At 36.5% G+C, this 14,096-nt stretch overlaps 1 protein-coding gene across 1 annotated transcript; it reads right to left on the reverse strand.

Moving 5' to 3' along the window:
* Positions 1–2,189: 2,189 nt before the first annotated feature.
* On the reverse strand, positions 2,190–10,573 carry LOC121429405. Its single transcript, XM_041626382.1, has 4 exons — positions 10,417–10,573; positions 9,704–9,793; positions 8,419–8,574; positions 2,190–2,552 (listed from the first exon to the last, which is right to left on the reverse strand). Exons 1-4 carry the CDS (start codon positions 10,565–10,567, stop codon positions 2,260–2,262), a joined length of 690 nt encoding a protein of 229 aa, XP_041482316.1. The 5' UTR covers positions 10,568–10,573; the 3' UTR covers positions 2,190–2,259.
* Between the last annotated feature and the right edge of the window lie 3,523 nt (positions 10,574–14,096).

Consider the following 14,096-nt stretch of genomic DNA (forward strand, 5'->3'; position numbering starts at 1 on the left):
TTTGAAGGTTTGCATGGTGGCATGTACCATGTCTGAATGTGGAGTGTTATAGAAACAGTGGATAGAAGAAGAAAAGAAATGGATAGGCGAGAAAGTAGAAATTTGAGAGTAGAGTAATCTTTCTAGAGTGTAGTCGTGAAAAGGACTGTAAACCAGAAGATTGGTGAGTTGAAAAACAGCTTGAGTAGTAGGATGGATGAGGAGATGCTGGCTTGAGTTGGCGAGTAGAGATGATGAGTATAGAAGCAGTAGAGAGACTCGACGTTTCGGGCAGGTTGACACTCCTGAAGACGGACAGTCAACCTGCCCGGAACTTCGAGTCTCTCTAGTGCTTCTACTTATCGTCTACTCTACTCGCCGACTCAAGCCAGCATCTCATCCATTTTACTACTCAAGCCGTTTCAACTCATCAATCTCTTCTGGTTTACAGTCCTTTTTAGGAGTACATTCAAGAAAGAATACTCTACTCTCAAATTTCCACTTCTTTTTCCATTTCTTTTCTTCTTCTATCCACTGTTTCTATAACACTCTACATGGTGTACCGGAAACAACATCAACGATGGTTAAATCAGAATGTAATTTATCATGGGTACTGGTAAAACGATAACAATCCAAGACAAAAATAACATTGATGTCCTATTTTGATCATGTTGATGGTTCTGATAGTGGGTGTTCATAAGAAGCACGAAAAATATATCAATATACATTCTTGAAGGCTCTATACCTAGGTTTGTTTACTTTTAGATGATTTAACATATTTCGTTAATTTGTGTTTCATATCACAGTACAACCGTAAATGTGTTATTTCTTTAAACCACAAAAAAGTGTAAACAAAAGACTGGAATGATTGGAATTTTCTGTTCGGAATGACTCGTATTTTTTTTTATTGTACAAGAAATTGAGTAATTGGTAGCTCATCGTTTATATCACCATTAAGACTTTTGTGCAATATTCCAGATGGCGATAATCCACAGACTTTATGGCTCCATCTATATCGTTTCAAAGGATTTTTTTAACGCCAAGATTATCAAAATAGTTATATGTTTCGCCTATTTCATCTTGTAATATTTTATATTTTCACTCAACTTTTTATTGGGCGAAAAGTTACATTCAAGAAAATCTGTGCCACTATAGTCGGCCTATTTTGAAATATTTGTAGATGCTCTTAAATCTCCATTTTCAGATGACACACAAAAAAATCGTTTGTTCATGCTTGAGCGAACATCGACCTTGATATACATGTATAACTGGCTTGCGCCAATATGAAACAAAAGCAGACTTTACAACAACTGTCAACGCTTAAACGATCTACTCTATATACTATACGATGTATACTACGAAATGTTAATTCAGCAGATTTATCTAAAACTTCTTTATACGCAATTGACGAATTGCCGTGGAAGAAGTCCCCCCCCCCTTATTTCATTGTAAATTTTGTTTAAGACAATCATTATTAAGACGGTGTATGACATTAATAAATGTTACAAACTTTCACCATGGATGTTATAAAAAAAAGCTTTGAATAACAGTACAAAATAATGAACGGTAAAAATATGTTACACAGCAATAAAAAGAAACGAATGCTTCATTGTAACCATGGTAACGGTGGTGTTAAGTTTTCTCAAGAGGAGACGAAAGAAAACAGAAATAGTGAGGTGAAAGGCTGGGCAGGAGAAATGAACGATGGTGGTATGAGAGAGATGTACGTATAGAAGGCAAAAATTGACAGGGGGGAACCACTTTGTTGAATGACGTGGCATATTTTGCCAAGATGGTCAACTGGCTACATAAAACGTCGCATAAAACTTTTGCTTGCGTTATTTGGTCTGTGAGATACATATCTTTTTAAATCATGTTAATGGCACCGTCCTTAAAATGTATCTACTAGGTCAGTATACCTGGCTAATGAGCGCGCTTCGCGCGCCAACTAATTACGTGACTCAATATTTTCTGATGCCCCGCCCCCCCCCCCCATGTCGACCCAGTACACCACTGGATATGCGACCCGAGTGTATACCATTTACCACAAGAACGGGTTACAAGTCGTTCGTATCGTTACGAGCTACTTTATGAACCACCCGGGAACCACCCACCTGGCATCTGAAAGAGTAAAAAGTTCCAGTGAGTATTTTTTCCCTTTTTTTTCTTCTTCAGCCCCTTCTTCACTTGTCCGCTCTTTTACAGAAAGTTGATATACTATGTGGGATCCAATTATCTTTGCCAGGAGGCTCAGGTGAATATAACCGCGATACGCCTAACCTAAGACCTCGTCCAAGCGCCACATGGTTGGTCAATCATCCAGTCCCCACCGGGAGAAGGACTTTCCAGGCCAATGCTCTTAATTTTCATTTGCACTTTTGGACGAAACTTGATAACAGGAGTTGAATTCCCCTGAAGTCCCACTGCAAAGTTTCCTTCCGAGTGGTCAAGCCAGAACGAATCGTACCCAGATGGTCCGCAGTGGAGCTGGCTCAGCACAGGGCTACGGACACTGGATGCTACATCAGGAGGTCTTCTGAACGACCTAACACGCGAGGATCCAACGCAGAAGTCTGATAATGGAAGTTAGTTGAGTTGGGTGTTAATGATTTAATATGTAATCCCATGGGTTGTGATTATGATACCAAGTCAGACTCAGGGCTATGCCCCAGAATCGTCTCTCGATCAAAAACTGTGATTTACACTTGATGACCCCTCCCCCTCAATCTCCCCTCACGTTGGCCACGCCCCGAGGGGCCACTTACATTGACGAGTGGATACCATGCGCGACCAAAAAACACGTAAAAAGGATCTCTTTTTCACGATAGGGCACGTTACGTACGTAACGTGATAAGGGTGTCAAAAATACAAAAATATGTAAAAGGGGTATCTATTTCGTTTGGAAAGTTACGTGTTTAGGGTTAAATTTGCGGGGATGATAAAACAAAATTAAAATGTTTTATAAAGGATGTCCTTTTTACCAGAACACTACGTGTTTAGAGTCCGATTTGCGCGAGGTGTGTGAGGTGGGGTGGTACTATAAACCAAATGAGAACCGACGACCGAAGGACCCGTGACATAAACATTAAAATATTCCTGTACTTGTTCAGGGGTTCATTTCAGGAAATATTTGCCAAGAGTATCGTTTTGTTCCTAATACTTGTTAAGGGTAGGGTTTCACACGCAAATACTTGTTGAGGGGTGCATTTTCAGAATGTGGAAATTACGTGTTTAGGGTGCTTTTCGAGACCCCATGATCGCGCATGGTATCCACTCGACAATGGAAGTGGCCCCCGGGGACCACGCAGAGGATACTTCTACGGGAGAGTCCAAATGCCACTTTTATGATGCGCTTCTTCGTTGAACAGATCATTCTTCTTTTTATTCTATGACATGTCCCTTCAAAAAAAAAACCGTTGCAAAAATAAAAGATCGTCACATTCATTGACTAATGTGAATATGTTCAAAAACACGGATTTAGTACAAATCAAACCATAAAAGACTATGATCATGTGTCGTTTGTGTGAAATGGCTGCAGGGGAGTAAAATAGTGCAAACGGTAAAAGGGCCTATAATTTTGCTACCTCGCGAGGGCAACATGTTCGCTAAATATAATTCACCCAATTATGTATTCTCTATAATGTGTACGTGCCCGTTCAGGAGCCCCAAAAATGAAATTAATTTCTTAGCAAGGGAATATTTCGTAATATTATTAACTCCTGGGTGCTACTTCACAAAGGGCATTTAAAATATCATTTTGAAAAAAGGAGCATTTCGTTTCTAAAAAAAAGGACACCTTTCATTTTGAAAAGGGGCATAATTCGTTTCTTTAAGACACGTTTTTATATTGAATAAAAATACATTTTTCTATAGATATATGGGAGAGAAATTAAGTGCCCCCGCCTCTTCTCGAGTCCCTGGCGGCTGCTTCTCGGGCGAAGCGAGGGATATCCTAATTCACAAAACGAATTAACTGCCAGACTCAATGCGCTTCGCTCCGGAAGCAGCCGCCAAGGCCTTGACAAGAGGCACCCCCCCCCCGTCACACCCGCAAATGTAATAAACGACCACAAATGTAATAACACCCACAAATGTAGTAACACTTTACTCTCAATGTAAACACACTTTACCACAAATGTAACAATTTCACCCACAAATGTAAAAATGCACTTTACACACCAAATTTTTGATCGCCTACTAATGTAATGACTTTACCCACAAAATGTAATACATTTTAAGGGATTTTTGGCGAATCTATTCTCAACTAAAACCCTATGGTAATGCGATACAGCGCAAAGTCACAGTCTTTTCTCAAGACCCGGTTATATGAAGTTAAACAATCTTCCAAACAAAGACCCCACAATCATAGAAATATAGCTTAGTCTTTCCTCCGGACCAAGATATTTCAAATAGCAAATACATGTAATGAAATAATAATAATAAAGATCCCGCGATCTTATTAATGTTGAATAACATGGAAATATAGCATAGTCTTTTCTCTAGACCCAGTTATTGGAAAAATCATAAAAACGGAAATTGGATTATGGGGCATTCGTTTGGAATATTTCCAAAAACTATTTTTTTTAATAATAACCGAGTCTGGAGTAAGAATGATTGCTTTAACCATGCATTATTACAATGTTTTGGGGGTCTGAGTTGCATTAAAAAAAACTGGGTGTGGGGTACAAACCTCTGTTTTATTACAGGTTCTCAGGTTGAAGGATTGTTTGGTCTTAGATTTGGATTTTATTATAATTATTATTAGCGTTATTTTGAAGAAAAAAATAACTGGATCTGGCTGAAAGACTATGCTATATTTTCATGTTATTCAACATTAATGAAATAATGGGGTATTTACACCTTTTGTGTATTATTATTTATCATTTTGAAATAACTGAGTTGAAGAAAAGACTACGCTTCATTTTCATGTTATTCAGCAATACCAAGAGTGTAGGGTCTTTGTTTTGTTTTGTTTTTGTATGATTTTTTTTATTTTGCAATAACTGGGTCTGGAAGAAAGACTACGCTTTATTTCCATGTTTTATTTAAAACTATGATAATCATTATTATTCTTATAATAATCATTATTATTCTTATAATAATCATCATTATTCTTATAATAATCATTATTATTTTCCTTCTTTCCTGCACTTTTCACTCCCTTTTACACAGGCCCCAAATCCAGTTTGTTTGTTTGTTTATTTTGCTTTCTCTACATTATGTAGCACAACATGACAGAAGAAAGGTACTGATAGAAATTCTTAATTGCAATCAAAACAAAAGAAAAAGCAAACAAAAAAGAGAAGAAAAAAAGAAATGAAACAAGGCAAGAGCGATTTTGTGTCTCGCCCACTTGTGAAAATGACCAGAAATATCGTGATTTGCGAGAGCATGCAACAGAATTGTATCAAAACTTCATTGTGAAATAACTGGGATGATAACACTTGTCATAAGAGCCTGGCACATAAACTTTAATGTTGACCTGAAAATGACCTTTGACCTTACCATGTAACCTCCGACTGCAGCATAACATGCAGGTCCCCCAAGTCCATCTACCATCCAAGTTTGGTTGAAAAGCGACTTACGGTTGCAGAGTTAGGTGTCATAATAGTCTTGCATGTAAACTTTAACGTTGACCTGAAAATGACCTTTAACCTTACCATGTGACCTCCGACTGCAGCACAACATGCAGGTCTCCCAAGTCCATCTACCATCCAAGTTTGGTTGAAAAGCGACTTACGGTTGCAGGGTTAGTTGTGATAATAGAGTCTTGCATGTAAACTTTAACGTTGACCTGAACATGACCTTTGACCTTACCATGTGACCTCCGACTGCATCATAACATGCAGGTCCAGCAAGTCCATCTACCATCCAAGTTTGGTTGAAAAGCAACTTACGGTTGTGGAGTTATGTGTCATTAGGTTTGTGACGGACGGACGACAGACGACGGACGGACGCCGGACGAAATTTTGGATCCCTATTAGTCTCGCCCTCACCTCTGGTGGGCGAGACAAAAAGGGAAAAATAAAACAAGAAACAAAAAGAAAGAAAATAAAATAAAGGAAAAGAGGAAAAAGAAGAAAAGAAAAGAAAAAAGAGAAAAGGAAAGAGGTAGAAAATAAAGAGGGAAAAGGGACAAAAAGACAAAGAAAAAGACAGATTAACAGAAAATAATACAAAAGGAGAAAAATAGAAAAAGGGAGAAGGAAAAAAAAGAAAGTAAAATAGAAAAAAAAGGATGAAGGGAAAAAAAGCTTTTCATCCTTTCAAAGAAGGCTCAAAATTAAAGCAGTGCTCAAAATTAAAGCAGTGGCAAAAATAGTCATTTTTACTGGTTGCCAACTGAAGAACTTTTTCAACATCATTAAGATGATTTGTTTTAAATAACCCGGTCCGGAGAAAAGTCTTTGCGCTATAAATGCATTACTACAAGGTGTTAGTTTAGAACAAATTCATCAAAAATATCCCTTCAAATTTATTACATTTGTGGGTAAAGTCATTATTACATTTGTGGGTGATAAAAGTTATTGCATTGTGGGTAAAGTGCATTATCATTATTACATTTGTGGGTGAAATTATTACATTTGTGGGTAAAGTGCATTATTACATTTGTGGGTGAAATTATAACATTTGTGGGTAAAGTCTTGTTACATTTACGGGCGTTATTACATTTATGGGAGTTATTACATTTGTAGGTGTATACACCTCCCATGCACGCAGTGATCCAGCGACGTCTTTGGTAAATTGCTCGTCTTCTTCCCACGACCGTCGCACAGTGGGCCGGGGCGAAACAAAAGTGCGCCATAAGTCATTTTGGGCAATTTCAGATTTTTAATTTTTGTCATGCCCAGCTGAAAGACAACACTTTGACGAATACTTCAGCAAAATATTTCATTCGGGAATTTGCATAAAGGTTGTTAATTTCCTACCTCAAATCGTAAAAATAATGTTGCATTTTGCGAAATGCCGCGTATATGACAACTTAGTTGAAAAACAAGCCATTTCACAGGAGGTTTTTCATACAGGAATCTGAAATGGCACCCACATAATCATGATATATTCTTTTTTTCGTGCGAAAGGGTTCAAAGTAGATAAAAGACACTCCAGGGGGTTTTTAAGATAATTATTCCTCGAAATAGGCGGATAATCTATGTTTTTTGCATTTACATTAGAAAATTTTAGATTTCCATGGATTTCCGTTTAAATTCTATCATCATCATTTTGTCAGATGTCCAAGCTTTAAGTCGATACCAAATTTAGCTGCCCGTTTTTGCCCGTTTTCGTGTTAGATTCGATTTTACTTGACACAACTCCCCAAAACCTGTTCAAAAACGGTTATTTTTATTCCGCGCAGTCATCGCAGCGCACCGAGTGGGTGTACATTGCCGTTCATGTTTGCACGGCGAGGACGATTCCCCTTGTATTCCATGAAAATGACATGAATTCCGGGCATAATGAAAACAAAATAAAGGTTGATGACGCATATAAGGGCTACCCCCCCCCCTCCCAGAGATAAGATTTACTTGTAGAATAATTTCAGCCAAAAACCCTCATCATAGTAAAACATTCGTGGTGTACTCTGCGTTTTACCCAAGTCTACACCGCTTGATAAAGCACGGTTAATATTTTTCAGATTTTTAAGTATTTGTTTTATCTAATGATTATTTTTATGCCATAAAATTATTTTCAGGATCTCATACACACTTTTTTAGGCATGTGATAAGCATGAACCAACATTCACTCTGGTCAATCTTTAAGTAACACATAACACAAAGTTTATACTGCACACTGTTTAGCGTAGTTTGTCTTTACACAGATATAGGTTTTGAGCAGCCAATCAAAATTTGGTATCAAAGTGACGTCATATCGGCTTTAAATTATGTTCAGTCGATTCTGCGCCCAAAATTACCCATAATTAAAATGTTAAAGTAAAAATATAACCTGGAATATAATTTTGGCGCACTTTCAACTCATTCTGGCCCACTGTGCGTCGTGTTGACACAGGGCCATGGTGAGAGGGATGTCATTAGCATTTTAATTCTTGTGCTGATAATTTTTTACTCCGATTCGAAATATATACGCTATTTAAGCATGGCCGTACGCAGAGGGGGGAACGGGGGCAGTTGCCCCCACCCCAACATACTGAAAATTTCACAAAATTCACCAAAAGCCTGCACGAAATCCTCCAATTTTACTTTCAAAAATGCAAAAGTGCCCCGATAAAAAGCTCGGTTGCTTCACTCACTCGCTTTTGAGTTTTGTTTTTTCAAAAAAATTCACGCGCGCTGCCCCCCCCCCCCGCAGCGAAAAATTTCGGTTTATACGGCCACGTGGGGGTATTGAAGTATATTATTGTTATCATTATCAACCTCAATCTTGTGAATTAAAAAAAATGCGTTTTGCCTATACTGAAAAATGGATTCAAAGACATATACTTACAGAAAATCATCATGGCTTGCTTATTGTTGGCCTCACCAACAAACGCAAGAGTGTACTTAATCCCGCGTGTTCTTAACTTGAAGCCAGTCCGATCGTTTGAGTATGGTATTATGGTTGTATTAAATGTGGGTTGATTTGCTAAATAGAAACTACAATCTGGAATTTAAACAAGAAAACGTTACTATACTAGAGAGAGGATGTATTTCAAACCGAGAGGTGTTGTGGCTCAGTGGATATAAGCCTCCAGACTTAGAACCGGGGTTCGAATCCCGACGCAGCACACGTGTCCTTCGAACTGAATTCCATGAAATGGCCTAGGTTTAGCTTGTCCTATAAGGTTAATGTACTGGACCGTCTTGAACGGCTGAAAGGCAGCGTGTCTCGCAAGGTAGACTGAAAAATTGTCATCACTTGGACCTTCCTTAGAAATTAACGATATAGGAAATCAAGTGTACCCTCACTTGTCAAACTGGTCAATGCTCAGTTGTAAATGCTTAGCGATGTGAATATTTTTTTAATTTATATATGCATGTATTTGTTCTCATTATTTGTTAATTTTGATTTTCTTTAGAATTATTATGAATTCGTTTATCACTGCCTCAATTCCATATCTCAAAGTAATCTCTGTTCCATTCTTAATGGATTTCATAATCAAAGGTTGTGTTGTTGTTTTTATTTAAATGTTCTATGATTCATTCTGTTGTAATATCTTGATTCTATTTATAGATCTCTATTTCATATCTTCATAAAGAAAATCAAATCTGAATTATATTTCTGACCTTTTTGTTGTATGATTTAAAGTTTTAAAAAGGTTCCCCCCATACACAATTATCAGAATCCATGCTAGTATTATCTACTGAAATCTCCTTGTGCATGACTCAACAAACTGTTTCTTATTTACATGTGAATAATTTTAAGTGTATACAATCTTCAAATGTAAATAATATTCAATGTAAACATTGCACAATTAATCTTCGGACTACAGCATTGTATTCTGTTTTATATCTAATAAACCGAATTGAATTGAATGAATTGAGTTGAAATTTTCAATTCCAAATCTCAACCCAGACTTTCACAGATATAATTTTTGTATCAGTCCGACTCTGCGAATTAAATTTTCCTTCTTGTTGTGCCGAGTACCTTTTCTCATTGATTTACAAATATCATTTAATTTTCATGCTGACTTTCGAAATCGAACGAATCATAATTTATAATATAAAGGCCTTTGACTGAGTTCAAGTCAAAGCAAAATATGTGACTCATAATGATCTTTAAAATGACTTACATTGACAGTATTTTCCTGCATAATGTTTTGGACACCGACATCTCTGAATGGCGCCCTCTGCCTCTCTGATTCCACCGTTTTTACAAGGATCTAGAATGCATTATATGAGATTGTATTTAAACAGATATGCACTTGAAATGCCACGCCAAAGGATAAATAATGATGATAATAATAACAATAATGATGATGATGATGATGATGATGATGATAATAATAATAATAATAATAATAGCAATACTACTACTACTACTAATTAATAATAATAATAATAATAATAGTGATAATGATAATGATAATAATAATGGCAATGCAGCACTGACCCCCCCCCCCCCCTCCCAGCAGCAAAAAGAAAAAAGAACGAAACAACGAAAAGGGAAATTAAAGAAAAGGAGGTAAAAGGAAAAGGAAAATGCGGGGGAAAAATCATGTAGGAACGATCCTGCACCCCTCCCACATAAAAAATATCCAAATAACGGAGATGAAAAAGAAAGAAAAAAATGAAGCTGTACGAGATATTCTCATCCTGTTTATGATACACACCCTCTCACATTTGCTCCTTCGCAATATCAACCCCAAAATTTCACAATTTTTTCATTTTTCATTTCATTTCATTTATTTCATTTTCAACAAATATTCAACAATAAGTAGTCTTCCCCAGGGTCCTTGGAAATTCCTGGATCCCCCCCCCCCTCACTGCAACTATACCTACGTACCCGAACGGCAAGCTATAAATTTGCTTCTTGGTGACACATATTCTGATGCCCAAGCCATAAAGACGGGATCGACTTCTTCCAAGATCATCTGACCTCGGTAATTTTCATCGTTTATATTTTCCTGACCACAGAAGATCATTGGTGATGTCATTACATCTTGTGCGCCTGTTACAGAAAGAAATAAAATACGAGTATGAATTATCAAATATTTGATGAATAAGCCTATAATGGTCCTGATGCTCGTGGCATCACCAAGTGAGATGAATGGTGCACATCATTAAAAACAAAAACAAATAAACCAACAAAAAATAATGAAAAAAAGTCTTTCATTATATTAAAACGTAATGCATTCCATCGAAAAAAAATAAGCAAAATATTAAATACAAGAAATTTATTATAAATAAAACCAGTCTAAGAAGGGATGTTGTCGAATGTTCTTAGATTTAGCATTCAGTAAATGTCCTGTTTTATCTTTTGAAACATTTTTATTCGATTAGTTTACGATCAGCTACTTTCGCAAGTATCATTATTCCTGGCAGGAAAACGTCATTTTGATGTATCTTTTGAAAAAAAAATGAATAAGATATATCTTGTAATGTGTCATCTTATCTTCATTTTCTAAATATTGTGGTGAAACAAGATTTTTTTTAAATAAAAAAAGAAGAAAATTCATCGATTCTTACCAAGCAAGAAGAATGAAAGTATGAATCCAACACGAAACATGATGGAGGTAATCATTATCTGACTGATATTCACTGTACAGTTTATACTGAAAGCTATGTGGGTTTAACCTCACATAACAGAGACACACGTTATATTCAGTATAGTCTTCGTGCTTTGATTTTGCTGATGGAATTTAAACTTTTTGTTCGTTAATTATGCCACTCTTCGACTCGATGAAAGTAACTTATATTACCTCCTAAGAGTGTGTTTTTTATTGCTAAGGCATTATCAACCGTTACTGATCTTCACAGCATCCTCATTTTGTGTTATTGTGTTATCGTTTAAAATTCATTTCACGATTCTAGACAAAGAGACAATGTTCGTGTCAGGAGAGTCTGTTTTTTATTGATTATTTACCCTTTTTCATTATTCTATACCTATGCTCGTGACAATGGGAGCCATAAGTACACGCACGGCTGACGCGTCTTGTGTCACTAAAATCTTCGCATTTTTATGTTCATAATTCTAAAATAGAGGTAAAAAACGGGTACTTTCAATCTGATTCTTCCCGTGGAAGAGCTTACCTTGCCTAGTTCGGAATATTTATCATGGCGACATTTTTTTTTATGTAGTGACTTTGGTTGGAGCTTGCTGGCGTCACGAGCCTAATTATCGATAACTACTCGGAGCTCTTTGCAGATACTCATTTTTCCTGTATTGAAATCATTCTTTATCACATGATCACGAATTCACCAATTGTTTATCTAGAATACACATGAATATTCAAAAGAGGGACATAAAGCCTTGAATCCCCGAAGAAAACGGATATTTGCTATTTATTATATAATATTAGAAACTTGATCTAGAAGCTGTTGACGATATTACCAGTAGACCTTCTCGAACCTTGGTAATATATTGGAACGTCACTAACAGCACTAAAATTCATCATTATGATACGAATTTAAAATAAAATTCGGATTTTAATTTTTTTTTTAATTGAAACTTTATTTGATATAGTGCATTCAAATCATTATTAGACAAATTGCGAAATGTTGGAAGTTATTCACCACGCTATCGTTTCTTGTGATTCAAACAAACCCTTCTTTTAATTAAAAGAAATACTAATTTAAACAAGTATTTCATAAACATTTAGAAATCGGTCATGAAATATATGAATGTATAAACATGAAGTAGACGTTGATGTTGATCCATGAGATTCGCTGTGAGTGCAAGCGCAACAATCTGGAGACTTTTAATCTCGCCTTTCCCCATTTTCTTTCTTTATTTTAATTTTTTTAAACTACACATTCAACTGGATTTATGCCCAAATTTTAACCATGTTTGACTTGTGTTTTTGTTCATACTGTTTATACGGATACTTTAATAGGAGGCTGCACTTTATACAAGCTTCGCTTGTGAGCAGCCTCCTCCGTTCCTATACATGTTTGTATGCTTGTCTTGATTACAATTATAAATTTTCGTTTTTTATTGATTATGTATCAAGACGTATGGAACCAGATGGAACAAAACATATCGTAAACGATTGTTGGAAATTGTAATAGGCCTACATGACATGAACTTAAATACATGTATAATAATAGAGGCTGAAATGTGATCAAAGTTTTGTCCTTGTATACCGTAGCATGATGTATGAGTATACCATCAACTTGAATAAGGCAATTCATTTTTCTTGATTTCAAATCCGGCTCTTTAAAACAAAGACAAAATAGAATGGACACAAAATTCTAAATAAATATAGAATGCTTTAAAATGTTATGTATCAATTACCGACTGTACTTTTTTTAAATAATACAAATCATTCGGTAGTTCACTTTGGAAAAGGTAGACTATAAGGGTTATTTTAGGTAGTAACACACTCATCCAACATGATGCTATATAATCACTGGCGGATCCAGGGGGGGGGGGAACAGCCAGCCCGTGCCCGCCCCCCATTGAGAAGCAAAATTAATATTCGTGACGTAGAAATTCCGTTAAAACAGAAGTTTGACCACCCCCCCCCCCCCCTTCCAAGTGAAGACCTTTATTTTCTCTCTTTTTGCTTGTCAATTTTCGGGAACGAAATTCCTTAATTTTGGGTAAAAAAAATTTCTTTGCTTATCAAATTTTTTTTCTGGTACGAAATATCCCTAGTTTGGGTTAAAAACCTTAATCGGAGACAGTCGAAAAAATTACCCTTAACTACTTTCGATTTATTAATCGGAAAGTGAAATAACACGCAGAAACAAAGTCATGCAAAAATGGCGCCCTGGCGCCATAAACAACGCTAGCTGCATGCATTGCGTAGCATAACCGCATACTTATGATAACATAGTTATGTCATAATTAAAAGAAATTCATTATGATACGTTGCATAGTAACTGCATCATTATGTGAATTTAATTACGTCATAATCTGTTAGATTTCTCCTGCAACTAATAGAAAAGTTCCTGCCGCAAAATTATGGCGTACGAAACCATGCATGACAATATCCTGTATTAATCTCTCTTTTTTTAAACAAATAAATCAGAACAAATCTTGTCATGAAAATCCCTCACGAGATGCTAAATTCGTGACGCATTGATCCCTGTTACGAGACATGACAGGGTGACGAGATTGGGTGGGCACTTCAAATCATCACTATTAATCGTTGATGTTTTGATATGATCGAAAGTACCGCATGAACATGCTTCAACCGTTTTCAAATTCTGTAAAGGAAACAGGATCCTTTCTGTAAACCCCAAATGCCCAGTATGACTTTGATTAATCATAGAATTATGTGATAATGACTGAATGGCTATTGATTACGGCCGTTCAGTCACTGCTGTTCATGGACGTTTGGTCAAGGTATCGGATCACCTTTAACCATACGGTCCTGCTGCTTTCTCCATGTTCCGCCCTCAGTGGGGGCGGTACTACGTAGGGGCAGGGGCGGACTAAGATTTTCAACAAGATTTTTAAAAAGGACAGCCCCTAGCTGGTCTTCGACCTTCATCGATCAATGCCAGACTTTACCATGA

This window comes from Lytechinus variegatus, chromosome 16, assembly GCF_018143015.1.
Source record: "Lytechinus variegatus isolate NC3 chromosome 16, Lvar_3.0, whole genome shotgun sequence".
In the NCBI taxonomy this organism is placed as follows: domain Eukaryota; kingdom Metazoa; phylum Echinodermata; class Echinoidea; order Temnopleuroida; family Toxopneustidae; genus Lytechinus; species Lytechinus variegatus.

Coding starts and splice junctions, on each gene's coding strand:
- LOC121429405 (XM_041626382.1), bottom strand. CDS start 10,567: ATGACATCACCAATGATCTTCTGTGGTCAGGAAAATATAAACGATGAA. Junction 9,794..10,416: donor ATTTATAGCTTGCCGTTCGG/GTACGTAGGTAT, acceptor AATGCATTCTAG/ATCCTTGTAAAAACGGTGGA. Junction 2,553..8,418: donor GCAAGCCATGATGATTTTCT/GTAAGTATATGT, acceptor TTCCATTATCAG/ACTTCTGCGTTGGATCCTCG.